This window comes from Myotis lucifugus, unplaced genomic scaffold (genome assembly GCF_000147115.1).
Source record: "Myotis lucifugus unplaced genomic scaffold, Myoluc2.0 scaffold_0, whole genome shotgun sequence".
Taxonomy (NCBI): Eukaryota; Metazoa; Chordata; class Mammalia; order Chiroptera; family Vespertilionidae; genus Myotis; species Myotis lucifugus.
This window is the reverse complement of record NW_005871048.1, coordinates 15,996,789-16,018,870: the sequence shown is the minus strand read 5'-3', so window position 1 is coordinate 16,018,870 and position 22,082 is coordinate 15,996,789. Positions and strand designations below refer to the sequence as shown.

Here is a 22,082-nt window from a genome sequence, read left to right as displayed (position 1 = left end):
TTTCAAAATATATCCTGAATCTGACAGCCTCTGACCAACTCCACCACTTTCATCTTAGTGTAGGCTAAGACTGTCTCCTAACTGAGCTCTCGGGTTCCGCCAGTCGCTTCTGCACATAGTAGCAGTCTGTGTATATTTGAATTTGATTATTGAATGTTTTCCCCACTAAAATTAGAGTAAGGACTTTGTCTGTTTTGTTCACTATTGTCTTCCCTATCAGACAAGAGTGGTCAGGACAGATGTCTCTGAGTAGAGGGCATTTGAGCTAAGAATGAAAGGGAGCCAGCTATGCAAAAGTCTAAGATTGCACTCCAGGCAAAGGGAAGGGCCCTCCAGTGGAAATAAGCTTGTCATGTTTGGGGGGCAATAAGCCCAGTATGTCTAGAATATAGCAAATTATGGAAAGAGTGGGACAAGATGAAGAGGGGGAGAGAGACAGGGCCAAGTCATCATGTAGTTTTGTCTGACCCAGATGCAACAGAAAAAGTATTGGGAAACTCTAGATTACACTGCAGATTACTACTCAGTAACTACTAGCAGCACTAACTACTTAAAATTTAATACACTAAAAGTAAATAAAACATTCAGTTTCTCAATCACATTAGCCACATGTGGATAATGGCTACCTACTAAATAGCACAGCACAGATGAGAACTTGCCACCCTCACAGAAAGTTCTGTTGGATAGTGCTGCTCTAGGAAAGCAATCAAAGGAGAAATACTGTCGAGTTTGGTTGGCCTCTCCTTTGTGATTTTCTCTTAACCCTAGAATCAGTTTTCCTATTTAAATTGAAATGGATGTGGTGCCTAGAAAATTAGCATGTGGACTGTTCCATATGCAAATGTTGGCATGGAGGATTTTTACCTGTGACAGAAAAGATGGGAGAGACTGGTAAATCACAGCATCCTTAGCCTCATTATAAATACATTGCAAATGTAAAAAATGCAAAGTGCAGAAGTCATAAATGTGAAAGTGTCTTTCACTTTGTTTTAATAAGGGTGTTTTCTGTGTTTATAACCTAGGGATCTTGCTGCAAGAAACTGCCTGGTAGGTGAAAATAATGTTCTGAAAATCAGTGACTTTGGAATGTCTCGCCAAGAGGATGGGGGAGTGTATTCATCTTCTGGCTTAAAGCAGATTCCCATTAAATGGACAGCACCAGAAGCTCTTAATTATGGTAAGATTGGACTCTTTCCTTTTGGTGGTAAAAAAAAAATAAAAAATAAAAAAGGTGTGGGGGGGGAGGCTCCATCAGAAAAAACATTCACAAGCAAAGTTAGAGGGGTACTACAGAGCACAAGTTAGAATGAGGTATAAAATGTTCATACTTTGCATGTAAACATGAGCACCAACTTAATTCATTGACCTTTTTGATCAGATTTTTATATGTAAGAGTGCTAGATGTAAAAGATGGATAAACGTACAAGCATTATCTGAGAAATGATTTTTTAAAAATCTTAAATTTATTGGGGTGACATTGGCTAACAAGATTATACAAGTTTCAAGTGTACAATTTTATATTACATCATCAATATATTGCATTGTGTGTTCACTATCCAAAGTCGTCTCCTTCCAATACCACACATTTGACCCCCTTTATCCTTTCCCCTCTCGTAACTGCCATACTGTTGTCTGTGTCTATGAATTTGTTTTACTTGTTCCTTTCTCTTTTCTATCCCACATATGAGTGAAGTCAATGTGGTTCTTGTTCCTTTCCATCTGACTTATTTCACTTTAGCATCATACTCTCAAGACCCATTTATATTGTTGCAAAGGCTTTTTACGGTTGAGTAGTCTTCCACTGTATAAATGTACTACATCTTTTTTATCTAATCATCCATCAAAGGACACTTAAGTTGTTTCCATGTCTTGGCTGCTGTGAACATAGAGCTACATATATCTTTACAAATAAATGTAGATACCCATAAGAAGGATTGTTGGGTCATATGCTAGCTTTATTAATTTTTTAAGGAACCTTTATACTGGTTTCCATAGAGGCTGTACCAGTATACACTCCCACCAGTAGTGAATGAGAGCTCCCTTTTCTCTACAGCCTCTCCAACATTTGTTATTGCTTGTCTTGTTGATAATAACCATTCTAACAGGTGTGAGGTGGTATCTCATGGTGGCTTTGATTTGCACTTTCCTATAGCTAGTGAATTCAAACATCTTTATATACACTGAGTGGCCAGATTATTATGACCATGATGTTTGTAAGGCAAATTAGCTATAATTTTGCACTGAAATTGCTAGAGGGCCAGACCATTATAAATAGGGAAGCAGGTTGTTTACCACGACAGTAGAAGTGATTTTTTTCTGAAGATATGGGTAAACAATGCGATTTAACAGCCTTTGAACATGGGATACACACACACACACACACACACACACACACACACACACACACACTCTGAGTGGCCAGATTATTATGACCACCCCATCAGTACTTCGTTGGGTCACCTTTTTTTGCCTTTAATACTGCGGCGATTCTTCTTGGCATTGACTCCACGAGATGTTGAAAGGTGATGTGAGGAATCTGACACCATGCCTGATGAATAGCACTGTCCAGTTGTGTGAGATTTGATGGTTGTGGAACCAGCTGCCTGATGGCTCTTTTAACTTCGTCCCACAAATGCTCAATTGGATTGAGATCTGGTGATTGTGGGGGCCACCTAAGCAAGGTAGTCTCCCTCATGTTCTTGAAGCCACTCCTGCACAATACGAGCACCGTGGCATGGCACATTGTCTTGTTGGACGAAGGCACCTCCATTGGGATATGCCATCAACATGATAGGATGAACTTGATCAGCAACGATACTTAGGTATGTTGTGCTATTCAGACGTTGTTCCACACGAATTAAAGGGCCCAAATCATGCCAGGAAAACATGCCCCAAAGCATAACACTGCCCCCACCAGCTTGAAGGGTTGTACTCATGCATGTGGGGTGCATGCTTTCATGCTGTTTCTGCCAAATTCTCACTCTGCCATCTGCATGATGCAACTGGAAACATGATTCATCGGACCACATGACTTTTTTCCAATGCTCGACTGTCCAATCCTTGTGTTCCTGTGCGAATTGGAGACGTTTTATCTTGGTAACTGCAGACAGCAAAGGTGTTCGCTTAGGCCTTTGGCTGTTTTGCTGATACTCGCTCCATGGCTCCAAGCACCAATAATCATCCCACGTTCAAAGGCTGTTAAATCGCATTGTTTACCCATATCTTCAGAAAAAAATCACTTCTACTGTCGTGGTAAACAACCTGCTTCCCTATTTATAATGGTCTGGCCCTCTAGCACTTCAGCATGAAATTATAGCTAATTTGCCTAAAACGTCAGGTGGTCATAATAATCTGGCCACTCAGTGTATCTGTTGGCCATTTGTATGTCTTCTTCAGGTCTTCTGCCCATTTATAAATTGAAGTATTTTGTTCAGTCTTTATATATTTTGGATATTAGCCTATCAGCAGTAGTGTTTGCAAATATATACTCCTATATAGTTGATTGCCTTTTTGTTTTGTTGATGGTTTCTTTAGTTGTGCAGAAGAATGTAGTCCCATTCATTTATTTTTACTTTAACTTCCTTTGCCTTTGGGGTCAAGTTCACAAAAACCTCTCTGAGTCTAAGATCCATAGTTTAGTTCTTATGTTTTCTTCTATGTGTTTTATTGTATATAAGTTTTTAATCTATTTTGAGGGGAGAGACCAAGAGATTTTCTCACTCTGCCGTGATGCTGATGTCACTACCAGATTTTCATTTTAAGAGTCAAATTATACACAGAGTAAAAGTGTTGCTGTGGCTTTGGCCCATTTCTTTTGAATTTCTTATAACTTCATCTAATGTTAGGTTCCTAAAATATTAAGCCAATCAATCCTGTAGTTTCTCACTCTGAAAACTGACATGGTTTCTTAGCATCTCAGTCTCTGGAACTTGTATAAATCTTGTGGAAAGAGATGGAAATTGCATTTTAAAGCAGCAGGGATTTTTTTAACTTGAATTTTTTATGTGTCATTGTAATTGGATATAAATACAGCTTGCATTATCTGTGGTTGGGATGAAATGGGCCATAACAAGATGGGTAACAGCTCAAGAATTTTGAAAGAAAAAGATTGTGCTTTGAGTGAAATTAGAAATTGCATTTTCAGTAAGGGAAGCAGCATAAAAGCCATGGGTTGGTGAATGGGTGTAGTGTGGTTTGAATTAAGATAGCATAAAATGATTTTTTTGTTGATTTAAAATGAGGAATTACTTCATGAAAAATAAGGCATTTATAAATGTCTTTAATTTAGGCATTAGATTCAGACAAATAAACCTTTTTATAAAATGCATGTAACAAAATTAACCATTTTAAAGTGAATAATTCAGTGGCATTTAGTACAATTCACAATGTTGTGCAACCCCTACCTCCATCTAGTTCCAAAATTAAACTCTTTACCCAGTACGAAGTTACTCCCCATTATTCTCTCTCCTCAGCCACTGACAACCACATACCTGCTTTTTCATGCTGTGGATTTACCTATTCTGCATATTTCATAGAAATTGAATCATACAATATGTGGCTTTTCTCACTTAGCATAATGTTTTCAAGGTTCATCCATGTTGCAGACTGTATTATTCCTTTTCATGGCTGATTAATATTCCACTTTATGTATTTACCACAGTTTATCTATTCATCCATTGATGTATTTTTCAACAGTTTTGACATTTGTGAATAGCATCACTATGAACATCTATGTACATGGATTTGAGTTCCTGTTTTCAATTATTCTAAGTAAACACTAGGAAGCATGTGGTAATTCTATGTTTAACTTTCTGAGGAACCAACAGGTGTTTTCCAGATAAAGCTGTGGAATGTAATTCGTTTGGGACTTAGTTGGGGCAGAAACCAGAATCTCGTGTTTTGTGTACCAAGGATACTATGGGAGATGGACACATGTACGTAGTTGCCATTATGAGAAGTTGACAAGGCTGTTCTAGTTGGCAACAATGAAGTTTTCAAAGTTAACGTTCTGCAGATAGTGAGCCTCACCCTTAGTTTGTCTTCCCAGGTGCTATCAAGAGAAGCTTTTGTGAGCTTCCTAGTGATCCGAAACTAAATCCACTATTCCTCATATCTAGAGAATATCTAGAAAAAGCAGCAGCTCTGTTATTTTCTATCATGATTCTTCTCTGGGGTGGTGGTGGTTATTACTCTAAGGAGATCAATCACAGGATAGATAAAATATAGGATTGTAACCCCTGTATTTACACAGAGGTTTTCTTTGGATAACAAGACATCGCTAAGCCCCTTCTTATTCATTCTTATAGCATCCCTATAAGTGAGCTGGACCTGGACTTAGGATATCCTAAAGGCTTACCAGTAAAATCCAGATCTCTAGAATTTGTTCTTACACCTATTTGCTAGATCTTCTACATTATATTGCCTTTACAACTCCTCTTGTAAGCAAAATTCTGCCTTTCAATAAAAGTGTATTTTAGTTGAATTTCAAGGTGATGACAGTATTTACAAATCACAATTCTAATTCTAGATATCTCTTAACAGCCAGGCTTCAAGCATTATATTTTTAAGTATTTAAAAAAATATTAGTTATATTAGTTTCAGGTGTTAAATACAGTGATTGGACATTTTTATACTTTACAGTGTGATCACGTTACTACTGACTCTGTTCCCCTTCACCCTACTCCCTCCCTTCTGATAGCCATTAGTTTGATCTCTATTTCTACGTCTGTTTTTGTTTGGTGTATTTTTTTAGATTCCACATATAAGTGAAACCATACAGTATTTGTCTTTCTCTTTCTCTGACTTATTTCACGTATCATAATACCCTCTAGGTCAGTGATGGCGAACCTATGACATGCATGTCAGAGGTGACACGCGAACTCATTTTTTTGGTTGATTTTTCTTTGTTAAATGGCATTTAAATATATAAAATAAATATCAAAAATATAAGTCTTTGTTTTACTATGGTTTCAAATATCAAAAAATTTCTATATGTGACACGGCACCAGAGTTAGGTTAGGGTTTTCCAAAATGCTGACACGCTGAGCTCAAAAGGTTCGCCATCACTGCTCTAGGTCCATCCATGTTTTGAAAATGGCAAGATTTCATTCTTTTTAATGCAGTGTAATACTCCAGTGCATATATTCATGTCTTCTTTACCCATTCATCTGATGGACGTCTTGATTGCTTCTGCATCTTTGATATTGTAAGTAATGTTGCAGGGAACATATGGATGTGTGTCTTTTCATCTCCTCTGCCCATTTTTTATCATATTGCTTATATTTTTTGTTATTGAGTTATGTAAGGTTTCTTATATAATTTGATTGTCAAATCCTTATCTATCATTTGCAAATATAACCTTCCATTCAGTAGATTGTCTTTGTTTTGTTGGTTTCCTTTTGCTGTACAGAAGCTTTTTAGTTGAATGAAGTTCTATTTATTTTTGCTTTTGTTTCCTTGCTCAAGGGCTGTATCCAAAAAGACATTATGCAGACTGATGTCAGAAATTTACTATGTTTTCTTCTACAAGTTTTATGGTTTCAGGTCTTACACTTAAATCTTTAATACATTTTGAGTTTATTTTTGTATATGGTGTAAGAGAGTGGTCTGGTGTTTGTAATACCACTTGCTGAATAGACTATCATTACTCCATTATCATAGACTAGTTGGTTATATAATATGGTAACCTACTAAATGGGAGAAAATATTTGCAAATTATATATCTGCTAATGAGTTAATATCCAAAATATATAAAGAACTCATACAACCCAAAAGCAAAAACAAAAAAAATGATCAAAAAATGGGCAGGAGGTCTGAATTCACATTTTCCAAAAGAAAACATAGAGGTAACCAACAGGTACATGAAGAGATTCTCAATGTTGCTAATCATCAGGGAAATGAAATTAAAGCCACAATTAAATATTACCTCATATGTTATAATGACTATTATAAAAAAAAGACAAGATATAACAAATGTTGGTGAAGATGTGGAGAAAAGAGAACCCTTGTGCACTTTTGGTGGGCTTGTAAGTTGGTGCAGCCACAAAGTAAAACAGTATGGAGGTTTGTCGAAAAATTAAAGAAAAGAAGTACTATATAATCCAGCTATTTCACTTCTGGATGTATATCTAAGGAAATAAAATCATTATTTGAAAGAGATGTAATCACTTCCCATGTTCATTGTAGCATTATTTACAATAGCCAAGATATTGAAACAACCTTAGTGCTCATCAATACATGAATGAATAAAGAAAATGTAGTGAAAATGTAGTAACTTTTCAGTTATTAAAAGGAGTGAAATCTTGCCATTTGTGGCAACATGGATGAATCTTGAGTGCCTAAATCAGATAGAAAAGTACATATACACACCAAAAAACACAAGTTCATAGATACACAGAATAGATGGGTATTAGCTATAGGTGGGTTTCAGGATGAGTGAAATGGATAGAGTGGGTCAAGAGGATGTTATGTACAGCATGGTGACTATAGTTAATATATATGTGTTGCATATCTGAAAGTTCCTAAGAGAATAGATCTAAAAATATAACTATGTGTGATGACAGATGTTTACTAGATTTATTGTGTTGATCATTTTGCAAATTTTGAATCATTATGCTGTACTCCTGAAACTATTATAAATCAACTCTACCTCAATAACATAAATATGTAAATAAATAAATTTTAAAAATCCTTCAAAGGTCAAGGTTATAGAGTTACGTTATAAGATGGAGTGTTGGTTTATATAAAATATGCCTTTCTAGATATCTGTCCAGATATTATCTTACAAAAAGAAGGTATTGACTCTGTATTCCTTGTACTTTCTTGGATGAATCAATTAGTCTTAACTGTAGCCATTGAATGACTTTCATAAAAGGTATTAAATTATTGGATGCCAGACATAAAAGAGTTGATATGCAGACAAGAAAATGAATCTTCCTGCTAAATATCATAGTGAATGTCCATACCTATCCTACTAAGAAGGAAGCTAATGTACACAGCTGGAGATGATAATCAGTAAGCATACTCCAAGCTCTGCCTTTGGAGAAATTGCCATAATGTAGGCTTACTCTGGTTCTCATTTTACTTTTTTCAAGAAAGTGAAAAGACCATCCTACTTTAAAGAAACTGGATGATTTTAGGGGGGCATTTATAAATCCTGGAATGGAAAGCTTAAGGCGAATAGGTACAAGTAGAAATGAAATGATTTCATAATTCCTGTAACACTGCTGCAAATGAGGATTAGTTTGAATAGTTTATGCCCTATATGAAAAAAAAAAATGTTGGGAAAATCTAGGAAATTCTTACCTCTTGGATATTGGAAAGAATTTTTCTGTGTTGTCTCCTTGACTTCACATCCATCTCCAGAATGTATTTGGTGTTGGCTTTTATTTCTGCTTCTCTGGAAGATTATTATTATTAAAAAAAAAAATCCTATGAGCTTAGCTTATGTAGCCTAGTAAAACTGGTGCGTCAGGACTTCAACAAAACAAGGCACCATGTACTTTAAAGAAGTTGTTTCTATCAGCCAGCTCTGTTAGTTTGTACTCTATTCAAAACACACACACAAATATATTTTCCATAAATGAAACTTGTCAGTGGGAAAAACAAGACCTTTAAGCAAGTAAGACTATCTGTAAACAGTGATGAGTAAACGATTTAAGAAACTTTTCCTTATTGCTTTAACTTTGTAATCTTAGAATGAAAATGATGCAGGCAGAAGACAAAATTGCAGAAATCCAACTTACTTAATCTCCTAGGCATTGATGTGTACAAACTTATATTTTGTTTATATAAACCATCCATCTCAGTTAGGTACCACAGGGAAAGCAAGCTTGCACGCTGGCTGAATATTTGTTCTTGTGGGGGTGGAGGGGGGATGTGATTTGGAAGGTGTTAATTTTTTGGAGAGTGAAACTCGTGCAGAGAATAGGATCACTGGTTTCAGAGTTCCTTTGGTAAGTTTAAATATATTAATATGTGATGACATAGAAGTGCATACCCGGAAATGGTCACCTACTCATCCACTCACCTGGTTGTGGTTCTGTGTGCCCTCTAGGGAGGTACAGTTCTGAGAGTGACGTGTGGAGCTTTGGCATCCTCCTCTGGGAGACCTTCAGCTTAGGGGTCTGCCCGTACCCTGGAATGACAAACCAACAAGCACGTGAGCAGGTGGAAAGAGGTGAACCAAAGGCAGGGGTGGGAGTGGCCACATCCAGCCCCAGGGACAGGCTTGGGGGTGTGAGGGGGGGTCGTCATGCTGTTTGGGGGTGTGGGTAGAGCAGAGGTGTTTGTAAATCTGCTTCTGAACCCCATGGATCGCGTGGCTCTTATACAACAAAAACCTTTTTAGCTTTGAAAATAGAGAGCTCCAGCTTTTCTCCCACTCCCCCTGCCTGGCCTGACATCTGCAAGGCACACCATTCAGTCTCGTCAAGGGAAATCGGAGAGTGTTCCTCAAGCTCCTGTTTTTTTATTCCATGTGAAATAAACACCATTAGTGTCACTGCGAACGAAATGTAATTAGACCTCAGGAGGTTTCTGAGAACTTTGTAACGCTTCTGAAGACACCCCGTGGTGTTCCCAGATCACGACGGAACAGTAGGTGGTGGTGATGCCAGGCAGTCCATAGCTGTCACCAGGAAGAATGCTACTGACAAAAGAGCAGCGCCGCAGCCGAGAGGGACCTGGTGGTAGAACTGGTGCAGGAGGATGGCTTTCTAGCTTCCTTCCCACCTTCTCTGACCTCTCCCACACCTTCCCGAGACGCACACACAGGCACCCGCCCAGCACACGGCCGGGAAGCGCCCGAAGCTTGGAACGAAAAATAAGATTCTTCTCGGGCTGTCAAGGACTCTAACTCATGTTCATTTTTATTTCACTTTTGAATTAGTGTTTATCAAATCCTTCTCCTCTTTTCATCTTCAAAAACCTGGGTAGTAGAGATGATTATTTTTTAAAACTCTGCCCACAGCATCTGAAAGCAAATATTTAGAGCAGATGTGCATCTGTCTGTGATGTATCTCACATCAGACTTTGCAACAAACAAAGCAGGTTCTCCGAACTTGAAGGTAATTCTGTGGCTCCGTAATACTGAAATACTTCTTTAAAAAAATCAGTTTGCCTTATAAAGGGTGTTTTGTTTCTGTTACATCTACAACATAAGGTACTAAACTTACAAACTGCATAATGCCCTGCGTGAACATTCATATCTTATCTCCTTCTTCTATTGCGTCTTTAGGGTACCGGATGTCAGCCCCTCAGTATTGTCCAGATGAAATCTTTAAAATTATGATGAGGTGTTGGGATTATAAGCCTGAGAACCGCCCCACGTTCAGCGAACTCCAGAAAGAGCTCGGTGTCATCAAGAAGAAGTTAACATAGTGCTGGGCGGGGCCGGACGCAGCCTTCAGACATCCCGTTCTCTCGTTTGCAATGAGTTTGTACCACGTTACCTGCACCAGTCTGCTAAGGTTATTTTTTTATTAACTGTTTTTTAAAATATGTGCCACTTAAAGAGAAAAAAAAGGCAAATGCATTTAAGGAACAGACAGTCCTACCAAGGGCTTTATTAGCTCATCATAGCAATCCTGATCCTGCCACTCCAGGCCACTGTCATAGAAAAGCACAGACGCTCACGTGAGGGAGAACAGATGTTTTTCACACCAAGACCACTGATGCTCCTCAAAGCTTTGCTACTCCAGGCCCTGGTCACGGGCCGCGTCGGTGCCACAGACCTGACTCACTCGGTGCTAGAAGCTGCCTAGGTAACGCCATGTTTGCAGGACACCTTCCAGCGGAAGCTGGCCCTCTGCTCTGCCAAGGCAAGAGTACATTTGTAAACATCGTTTTCTATCAGGAATTATTTGGCCCTCCTGGGTTTGTTTGTGTGTTTGTTTTAATGGCCAGAAATAAGTGCAGTGTAAGAATTGTCACACTCCTGTATTAGTAGTAAGATTGTCAGTTCCCGCCTGTTTGGGCATCAGAAAACCATGCACGAGATGTCCTCAAACAACATACTCCTAGCATCGAGGCAGCAGCTTTTAAAGGATGTTTTGGAGAGCTGCGACAGCAAGAAGTCAGGACGGGAGGGTGGTCTGGAGAAAAAGAGCAGCTAGACGGGATCAGAGAAGAGACGGAAAACATAAAATGTCTTCCTATCTAAGCTATGCCTTTACAAACATCAAACACCTTTTATTTTTATGGTCTGAATTCACAAAACATTCTAAGAAATGATTTTCAGGAGTTCATAGATAAAGCATTCTTAATGGCAACAAAAAATTTTTAGAGAAACTACAAAGCACAAGCCCACAAAACCAGCATGCTTTTGGTGAAGTACCTGCACCTCAGAGGAGGCCTCCCAGCATTTAATGCTCTGCACTGGTGCCATTTCCTGAGCTGTCAGAACTTCATGACCCTAGTTCAGAAACACACACACTACACGAAGCAAGGCAGGTGTGGATGAAGACAATTGGACACTATTGAGGAAGAAAATCCAGGACAGCCTCCTATCTTCACTTTCCCCCTTTGCGACCCCTCTACTGCTACCTGGAAACCCTTACCTTAGCAGGCAGGTGTGCAAGCACTGGGCTGGAAATGCTTCCTAGGAATACGTAACAGTTACATCTAGGATTCTGTCGAGCTAAACCTTTGCTGCATCCCAGGACCTTACCCCATGTTCTGTACATAGTTACCGCTCAGGATCAGTGTGGGTGGAGAGATGGTCAGGCTCAGGGGTACATGTGGCTCAGGAGCTGTAATAGTGCTCAGGTGTGTCCAGACAAAGAGCACCTCCGTGACTGTTTGGTCCTTGTTTATTGGAAGAGCTTATTTATGGGAAAGAAAATCCCTCCTGTCCTCTTTGGCTGTTTGCTGCCTGTGAATATCACTGCATGGAACTCAAACCCAGCACTCTAAACAGTAGGAAGGATAATACTGAGGAGAAAAATGGCTTGTCTATCATTTCAATCTTCTTGCAAGTTTTGTACACATTAATGATTACTACATTCAGACTAAAACAAAAGCATAATAAACTTGGCCCTCAAAAATATATTGCAATATTCAAAGCAATTTTTTAAAAATCAGAACTGTTTTCCCTTCTGTCAGATATTGTAAATAAATGGAACCTTGTTTTGATGGCATACACTGTGATAAATCAGGGACAGACTTGGGAATTAAGTGCTATGGTCTTCAGGCCCCGGCCAGCCTTCAATCATAAGAGTAAGGTGGGGACATTTGCACCCTTTACCAGTATTTCTAAGGGAATCTTTCCATAATATTCTTATTTATAGAAACTGGCCTCCCATCACTTAGCAGCTTCAGTGCTCAGCTTCAGCAAGGAGAGAGAAGGATGGTTTGGGCTATAATTTTGTGAACACGACCTGAAGCTTAATCTTTGCATTCTGGTTTGAAGAAGGAATATGGCATTGATATTTCACTCACCCTGGCTGTTAGAATTTACAATTCACATCATAACTCTGTGCTTAAATTAAAGCAGCTTTCAAAACGCCGTGACATCTGCAGCATTTAAATTCCACTTTATTCTTTGTCCCAGAGCAGGCGGTGGTATAGTTCAGGATTAATAACTCATGGGGAGTCTTTCAGGATCATATCAGTTGTAAAGAATATTAAATTTAATATAGGTACATGCACCAAGAAAAACTTATGCAAACCATCTTTACTGTTAATTCTCCTGCACTTAAAGCATAATTTATTCATCCCTTCTGTCACTGATAATTATTGGAATTATGTACTTTAGGTAGCTAATCCATAACCAAAAAGCACACGTAAGTACTGTTCTGAATTTGCAACTCGATGTAGGAAAAGAAGGCTTCAGAAATGCACAAAATCCCGTGACTTGTAAGAAAACAGTTGTAACCAAAATTGCCACCGGTCTGAATGTAATTAAGCCAGGTTGCAAATCTTTGTGTTGTTAATGGATTTTTCAAGAGGTGCATTTATCACTCCCATACAGTTCCTGTCATAATTTCTTAAATTTATGAATACGAAGGGGGTGGGGGTGTCAGACAGTCTGAATCTCACCTACATTTTTCTACCTGGAATCACTAAGGAGCCTTTATGAAAAATATTTAGCTAGTTTATCATTTTTCAAGGAAAGAAATCTTTTAATGTCATATTAACATTTATTACCAACATGTGAAAACTAAGATTAATTTTGTATTCGAGTAATCAGAGTTTACTTCCCAAAGCCAGGGTATTCCTTCTCTTCCGGGAAAATAATAATAAAAGATTAAGAGGTTTTATTTACACTTTCAAAACCAGAGGCTATATTTTAGCTGTCCTGCCACTAGGTCCCCAGTAAAAGGCCTCATGTAATCATTTCTCTCTTGTCTCCCAAATGTAATATAAGCAATAAAGTTCTTCATTCATAATTCACCATTTTATCACAAATAAGTAGATCAGCACAGACCATGAGCTACTGTTCAGCGTGCATTTCACAATTGTTTTTTCATTTGAGGGTTATTTTAAAAAGAAAAAAAAGAAAAAATGTTTAGTCACCGAAATAGTTTCAATTTTCTTCAAACCACAATATGGTTTTCTTGTCTATGTTATATTCATGTTTCAATGTTGCCATATAATTTAATACAAAGTTTGGTTAACATCACTGAAATAACTATGCTTCACAATACTGGTGTGAGATTATATCAGAAAAAAGTGTCTTAATTATAATAGATGTCACACTGAGGACCTTCTAGTGGGATAAACATAAGAATTAGAATGTAGCCACAATACATGTCCCACCTTATCCTGCATCCCTGTGAGTCACTAGATATTCTGAGGGTGTCCCGGGAAACCCTGCTTAGTGGATGCTCTTAGTGCAGTTATGTGGCCTGTGACTGAGAGTAACTGAAAAGAGGTTGTTCGCCTCCACCCTCTTTATTTTTCCCCACACACTCCCTTGATCACACGGTATTTAAAATGTTTCTTATCAACAAAATTGATTGTCCATGAGCACTGTTCTGAGTCATGTAGAGACTGACTTTTGTATTTAGGAGGCCAGAGCTCTCACACAAAACAGAGAATAATGCAAAATAAAAAGAGCAGATAATTGAAAGCCACTTTTCCTTATGTATTAATATGTTAGTTAAATGGAAACAAAGATTTTTATATGAAAATGAGTTTATATTACTTTTCCATTATACTATTAAGTTAGCGTGAAAGTTTACCATTAAAATAAAATGTTACCTCTTATTACTAACTTTGATTTGCTTATACATGGCAGAAATTTTTATTAAATATTTTAATTTTATTTATTTTTCTCTGTTTTGATGAGTTTATATCAAGTGTGAATACTATATTATTTGGGAGCACCCAGAGCTGCATATTCATTTGTGCAAAAGAAAGTAGTCATGTACCAAGATTACCTACTTGAAAGAGATTGGTACAGTCCCATAAAATTCTCCTTTAAAGAATAGTGCCATAATAGCAAAGATGTATAAACTATATGCCTTAGTCATAATTCAATTTAAGGAAATATTTATTACCCCTTGAAAACCATCCTACTGCCTCATGCTCATTCAAAGATTATATTCTGAACTGTAAGTTTAGACACTAAGACGTACTTAACTGCCTAATAAGGACTGAGATTCTTGGGTGGTAGAAAAATCTGCTATTCTGAATTCCTAGTCACTTAAACGGCGGCATGGTAATGAGCATAGGCTTCAGTCCAGGGATCTGAGGCAAGCACATCTGAAGACAAAGAGAAAAGAACCTGTTATTCCAACACTGGACGATGCCGCCCTATGGAGAGTGTGGAATAATGAAAGTGGAACAAAGACTTGGACGATGTCCCTAGAAAGCCTACGGAAAACAGTGCCACCAAGCCAGATCCTTCCTCCAGGAAACTGAAAAGGTATTGGGGCCAAAAGGAGGAAAGGTGGTCACCTGCCAGCACGCGGGCCTTTGTCCGAGTGGACCACACCCCTCCTCCCTTGCGTTTGGAGCAGGTTTATGTCCCTGGCTCGGAGATGCTGCTGCGCTGGGCGACATTTGTGCTCATTGTCCTGCCCACTAAAGGATTGCGTCGGATGTCTTCAAACCTTTAGAGAGACTACTCAAAGTGTCTTTACATGTGCATTAGTTATATTTAATATTTCTTAAACCAAGATCACTGATTATTCACACCTTATTGGGAATCTTTGCTTGCAGTGGGGCTTCACCTAGGCTAATCTGAGGAAAGCATGCTCATGTCAGCCCTCGTTCACCTTGTGACTAATGCTAACTAATTGGCTCCTAGAGTTACCCCCACAGGGACCTCACTGTGATGAGCTCTACTCTCAGAAAACAGGGAATTAAGCTGGAGGGAGATACCGAAGGCAGAGAAGGAGACACCCAGATAGCAGACTAAAGGACATGAAGGGCAGTAACAGTGCCACCCAAAGTGACTCGGAGGCCAACCTCCGACAGGTAAATGCAGCATCAATAAGGGGAAGCTGATCCTCAGAAGAGGGTTTGAGGCGCTTCCTGCTGCATGCTTTAAGTATTACAAGCCTCTCAAGTCGCTACAACGTTTATTAAAGAGCACTGAATTGGATATTGATTTTCTTTATGATCCCCATAATCTCAGGAGGCGGCCCCTGTGGAATGAGAATTACCCTCGCTCAGTTTTCCTGTAAGGCCTCGGGCAGGACAGTGTTCCGCACACTCCCTGAGCAACAGGACTCCCTGAGCAACGGGACGCTGAGCAAAGGCACACGCCCGGGGTAGGCAGCAGTGTGGGAAATTTGCTGGGAAAGCTACTTTTTATTTTGTTAAAGAAAAAATATCTTGCAGTGTCTATGCCTGCAGCATGAAGGCAGACTTAGCTTTTCTCCATGCCCGCAAACTAGCAAGAGCCCCAGAACAAGAATATTTAGGATTCACTCTGAAGATTCGAATCCTGAATTTCTAAAGTATCTCCCCAAACATTACCATTGAGGCCAGCAGGTGTGAGTGTTCTCCAAAGTGAGGAAGTGCCCTAAGTGATAGGACCTGGAGCAGAGGGTTGTAATGTTTTCCCTCAACTTCATTCACAAGCTCTTCTTAAACATCTGCCATGTCAGAGGCAAGGAGCCTTGCTGGGTGTTTGTTTTTCTGCTTGTTTTTGTTTTGTTTTGTTTTGTAGTTTTTTTGGTTTTGGTTTTTTACTTCTGGTTAGTATTTCCTTTTCTCATATTCAGTTTTTAAATCCTTACTTTACCCAAACAGAAAAGCCTTTTGTGGTGGGCTTTTATCAGATGGTCTCATAATTGGCTTAGACCAAAGAGTTTCTCCTCAGGTGCTCAGGAGGCCCCTGCCTTCAGAGGAACTCCCAGGCATCCATTACTAGGCCAACTGCACACCCACTATGCGAGAGCCCAGGGCAGAAGCAGCTTAGAAGACAAAGCCTCGCTGTGGTTTCTGGAGACAGAGGATTAGGTGGCAGATGTGCGTGATGACTGACACTGTCCATAGAGGGAGATTTTCCCAGGCAGAAAGGTCACGGTGAGCAGATGCAGCCTGGGCAGCAGCCTGTTGGCTTGGCTGAGTAAGCTCATTGGGTGACCTACCTCCCAAGAAATGTTAAAACACTAACAATGATTACTGCACCTTATACCCCTGGACATATTCAATGTTTCCATTCCACCCTTCTGTACCATTATTTTTTTTTCACACCCCTCCTGTCAGAAAATATCTGAAATTGGTATTTCAGTTGTGCCACGGTAATGAGTTTTCCCATAGCTTCAGAAAAAATGGGTAGCAAATATGAAGGCCTGAGTTCAAAATAAGCCAGTCAACCTAGATATGATTCCAAAGCACCACTGGGTTAAAACATCAGCTCTTCTCTGCAAGTTTCCCAAAGCAGTGTCCTCCCTAGAAAGCCACCTGCTCCTATTTGTCAAGAACATCTTGACTCTCAAAATCAGCACATCCTAGGCCCCATCCACAGCAGATTCTAAAATGACAACCTAAGAAGCCAAAGTTCAATCCCTGAAACAGAAACATACCTTACTCCAGTGTGCTCGGGAAGCATCAGTGCAAACGCTCTAACTGGCAGTCCATCTGCTCACAGAAGATGACACCTTATTTGAAAGCTAGGAAAGCTGTCAGTAGGAAATGTCAACGTCTGAGCAACACAGGGTAAGTGTAAGATGGCCTTAAAAACAATCCCAGTTCCCGCACTGGAGCAGCAAAACCCTGAGAATGAAAAGTGAGGAAGTGTATGACTCCCAACACCTCATGATTAATTTTTTTTTTCATGTAGATCTTGTCAGATAGTACAACCTTGGGGTCTTCTTTTGAGTTGCATGAACAATCTTTATGAAACAAAGCAGAATTCCTCCCAAAGGGGCTTAAATTTCTAAATGCTCTGCATTCAGACCCTTCGGGGCTGAGAGGGAATCTAAATCATTCCTGAGATCCCAGGCGTTCTGGTGGTCTTCGCCAGCTCACTAACCCAATGCTTTTAGTTTGAAACACAGAAGGGAGGAAGAAAAATGCCCTATTATGTAGAAATTTTCTTTTCTACTTGGTAGAAATAGACTTGCCTGCCTGCTCTTAAGGAATGCCAGACTGTGGTAAGCAAATGCAGAGGGCATGGTGCCCAGAGCCGTGCATGCTTCATAGGACTGGAATGTCTTCCCCTCACCCACGTACAGCAGTTCCTACCTGTAGACCGTGGGATGGCAGGGAGGCCTCTCCCCTGCCCGTCTGATCTGCTTCGCTTCAGCTACAAGCAGAAGTCCAATTCCAACAGCAGTAAACCAATTTGCCCTAATTCCTCTTCGGATGCCAGGCCTTTCACACTGGCCATGTACAGACAATATACATGTTTTAGTGGAGTTCACTGTTTTTGGCTTTAGTGTCAAAGAGACTGATAGGGTTGCCCCGATTCCCCATAACAAGTATATCTTATAATCTTATGATCCTAAATCCAATCCTAGGCGTAGTTTCTGCGCATCAAATCAAAATCAGAGATAAGGATGAACTGATAGGGAGGGGTCTTGGTTATTTCAAATTCATGACCAAAGTAGCCAAAGACATGAAACCGCCTTTCACGTGATGAGCATCTCACTTCACTTTGTGCACTCAGTTACCCACTACCATCCAGTGACATAATCAGACCCTCGCCATGCACCAATGCCTGAACTTTACATGGGCCATTGCTTCATAAAACATTGAGCTTTTTCACTGAATCAACTTCATCAGTCAGACATCTAGAAAGCTTATGTGTAATTTATATTTAAAGTCATTGCATTGGGTGGCCTAACTAAGCAACATGAGTGTAGTGGGGGTTGGTGGTGGTGTGGTTCCTGCTAACTTTAACTTCTGGTTTTCTTTGTGTTTTTCTTGGTTTGGTCTGATAAGTACCCTAAGACTGGAATTCTCCAAGGCATCCAAGCCATACAGCCACATAGGGTTAGAAAAAGCCAGGTAAATGCAGGAGAATAAAATAAAGTTGTCCAAGTCCGAAGAACAGCACTGACTTCAGGAACATAAGCAAACTGAAAGCAAGACCCAGTGTACACGTGATGCCCTGGCCATTTCCTTGGCAGCCCTGGCCTGAGGCCCTGCTACCTTCCTGGCACAGGCCCACACAAGTGGCTGCAGGAATGTCATGTTCTGGTTGCTTCCTCTCCCCTTGTTAGAGGATGAGTTTGGGGTGATGGGTGGGCGTGGAGTTTGCCCCACCCCCACCCCCCGGGTACAAATGTTCTGTCTATAAGCAACATTTTAAGAAAGCACTCCTGTGGTCTACACAGTTTCCTTTTAGCACCAATGTTGTCAGGTTAAAGCACCTTTAGTCTTTTTTGTTATTGCTTTAAAATAATATATTTTGTGAAGTGGATAAAAGAAACACTGGAAATAGGGTGCTTCTTATAAAAAGTCCAAGTGTAAAACATACAAGCAGGGCCTTTGGTGAGTTCCTCTGGCTTGTAAGCAAGTCTGAAAATGAATGGGGCTAAATAGATAAAGCAGCCCGTTGTCTTTTACCATTTTTAACTCAGATCTGTATTTAACACTTATTTATTTGTTAGTTTTTTTTTTACATTCAGAAAAAATACACTTTGAACTTTGACTAACATTGTAGAATGTTTTTAAATTGTTTTCTACTTTTTTAAAACGTGATTTCATCATTTTTGTAAACATTGATCATTTTTGAATAGTTTTCTTTTCCAATGGACCAATTACCACTTACAGTTCTGCGGAAACTTTTTTTACTGTATTCTTATAATAAATGTAAAATATTTGTAGCAAACTGTGCCACGTCTTGTTTAATCTTTGCATCATGTTTATATTTCTCTCCCTTTTCCATGTAAATATACCCTAAGTAGAAGGAATGGAAGAAGAGATTTCCATGGTAACTGGCCTCCTAGGGACGTAATGGTGCATAAAAAATTATTAGCTTTCAGTGTTTCTGTAATTAAGCTTATGAGTTCTGATGATAATGGGTGTGTGTTGCATACAATCACTGCTTCCTCCTTAGAAATCAAAACTGAAATGTTGTTCAAATCTCATTTCTCTGAGTGGATTGGCTGTTTGCCAGGGTCTTTTTTGTTTTGTTTCATAACAGGATTTGTTTAGATATAACAGAGGGATATGGGAGAGAGAGGTGGCTGCGAGGGGTGCCTGGAGAGAAGCTGAGAGCTGCTCCCATGCTGCAGTCCTGGGCCTGTGTCCGGGCCTGGCTCCCATACAGGGCTGAGCTGGTCACAGAGCCCACACCGGGACTTCCCTTTACCCTTCAGCCAGAAAATCAATAACCTCTCTAAAGCAGCATGCTGCTATTTACACAGGTTTCCAGGCATTAAACCAAGCACTCTTCTCATCCCTGGTCTTGGATTAGAGGAGTCACCACCCACCCCTTCCCCTGCCCCTCAAAAACAACGTGCTTACTGTTTGTGGGCCACCCACCAGCTTCTTAGAACAGGCAAAGGAACCCACATGACCCCTGACCTCCCGTCTGCAGCACTGACTGGCGCTGCTCCCTGGGCCCTTGGTGAATGCCTTTTCTCGGCAGCTTTGTCGTCTGCCAGGTGGCACCCTCATCTCCAGCAAGTTTGATACCTGACAGTGTCCCAGACAACCGTGTTCTTCCTGACTTCAGTCCATTAGGGCCAGCGCACCCACCAAGACAGCGTGGCTGTTTAAACTGAAACCTGTGCCCCAGGGGGGATGGACAGGATCTCTGAAAGGGATTTGAAGCCCCATATCTCACGGTCCACCCGCTCCAGCGAGTGATTTCTTTGGGCAGCGTGCTGATGCATGTTGCCTGCAGAAAACATGGATGTAAAACGAGTTTCTATTAAAAGCATCAATGGTCGCTCCTTCCATTAAAAGCTGAGTGAATGAAGTGCTTTTCAAACTCCTTAGACCTGAAGAAACTGGACAGTCCAACACACCTGGGCCAAACTTGTGATGACAGTTGAGCAAGGCAGGCAGTGCTGCTTCCAGAGGCATCGGCCGATGGAACAAGCACGACACCTACTGCTGGGAGCCCAGGCCCTACCCCTGCAGGACTCTCCCTCGTTGGTCAACTGGAACAAACCAGGTCCTGTCTAGAGTGGTTGCACCGGCAAAATGAGGTCTGACTAAATAATGACCTCGTATTAACCCTTTTCTTTCTTTCTCTTACTCCCACTTAACCCCTCTCCCCCTTTTTCTTTTCAGTGGTCACTTCCCCTTCCTAAAAGCATCTTAATTTCCTCCAGGGAAATGTCCTCGTTTTTATTTAGCGTGGTCCTGGTGGAAAGGTCATTCCAAGTGCCTCCCACTACAGAACCCACAGAACCCACATCCTTCTTTCTTGACTGAATGGAGTCCTTCTGCTGAGACTGATCTTCAAGGACTGAAGGACCAGCCAGAGGGCATTCCTCTAACAGTGGTTGGCAAACTGCGGCTCGCAAGCCACATGCGGCTCTTTGGCCCCTTGAGTGTGGCTCTTCCTAAGCCTTAGGAGTACCCTAATTAAGTTAATAACAATGTACCTACCTATATAGTTTAAGTTTAAAAAATTTGGCTCTCAAAAGAAATTTCAATCATACTGTTGATATTTGGCTCTGTTGACTAATGAGTTTGCCGACCACTGGGCTAGGAGAAGGTTGCAGTAACGCCTGCTTCCTGGCCCTCCAGAGCACCCATGGTTTCTTTCCATCCCCAAACCCCATTCGCTGTCCTCCCATTGCTCTCCGCATCCCCCGCCAGCCTGCCAGCTAATTCCCTCCTCCCTGACGGATCCACCGTCCAGCTCTGCTGCCCGCAGCCAAAGCCCTGACTGACAGGTCTCCCGGGGGAGGCCTCCTCCAGCATTGAGAGTCTGTGATCAGTGTTCTCGGGTCATTTTGGAACCCCTGACTATTCAGGATGAGTTCTATTTCTTTGCTTTTTACAGTGTTGCTGTCAGAATTCAGCAAAAACGAAAACTCCCTCCAGGTTCAATCATCTAATGTGCTACTGATTATCCAAACTAAGCCTTTTAATATCTTCCAGCTCCGGCCTAGGTAGTTCAGAATTATAAATGTTTCTTTTGCAGTCTCCCTGTGGTAGCAATGGCACCATAGGATAGTTAAATGATAAGGTCAATGGACTAGAACATTGCGAGAGCTAATTGATCTATCACTGCAATATAAATGCCAGGAATTAATAGAAAAGTAAATGTCACAGAAAGCTGGGGTACTGACCTCAGCTCTTCTCCTTTGGCTCCCCACTCCCACCTTTCAGGAGGGCTTGATCTTATTCCATATTAACGAGTCTCCCTTTTCTGAAAACCACACACACACACACACACACACACACACACACACACGATAGTAATTTAAGCTTGTTGGGTTTTCATCCCAAGCTAATTTTCAAGCAGCTCCTGGAAGCCTTCCCTCTGCTTGCAATCCACCCTTGTCCCCCTGCCAAATGCCAAGGCCTAATTAGGATGTGGTGATGAAGCAGAGTGGGCTCTATGGAACACACTTATGATGCATGTGCCTTATGGAACGGCAGGATTGGATCACTGGTGTCCCATCAGGCCCACAGTCTTGAGGTTTCTGTCAAAGCCAGCCAAACACCCAGAAACTGGGCCTTTCCTCTTTCAGAAGTGCACCAGGGAATACCAA

At 40.6% G+C, this 22,082-nt stretch overlaps 1 protein-coding gene across 10 annotated transcripts in view; it reads left to right on the top strand.

Moving 5' to 3' along the window:
* The window catches only part of FER (FER tyrosine kinase), a 294,456-nt gene extending 275,222 nt beyond the window's left edge, over positions 1–19,234 (top strand). For 9 of the 10 annotated variants that reach the window (XM_014464462.2, XM_014464639.2, XM_023749460.1 and 6 more), the window contains 3 exons: positions 1,023–1,177; positions 9,056–9,178; positions 10,238–19,234. In XM_014464462.2, coding sequence (XP_014319948.1) covers positions 1,023–1,177; positions 9,056–9,178; positions 10,238–10,380 — 421 coding nt within the window. In that variant the 3' untranslated portion in view covers positions 10,381–19,234. The remainder of the gene's footprint in view (positions 1–1,022; positions 1,178–9,055; positions 9,179–10,237) is intronic. The other variant, XR_002827917.1, reaches the window with a different exon arrangement.
* Positions 19,235–22,082: the final 2,848 nt, after the last annotated feature.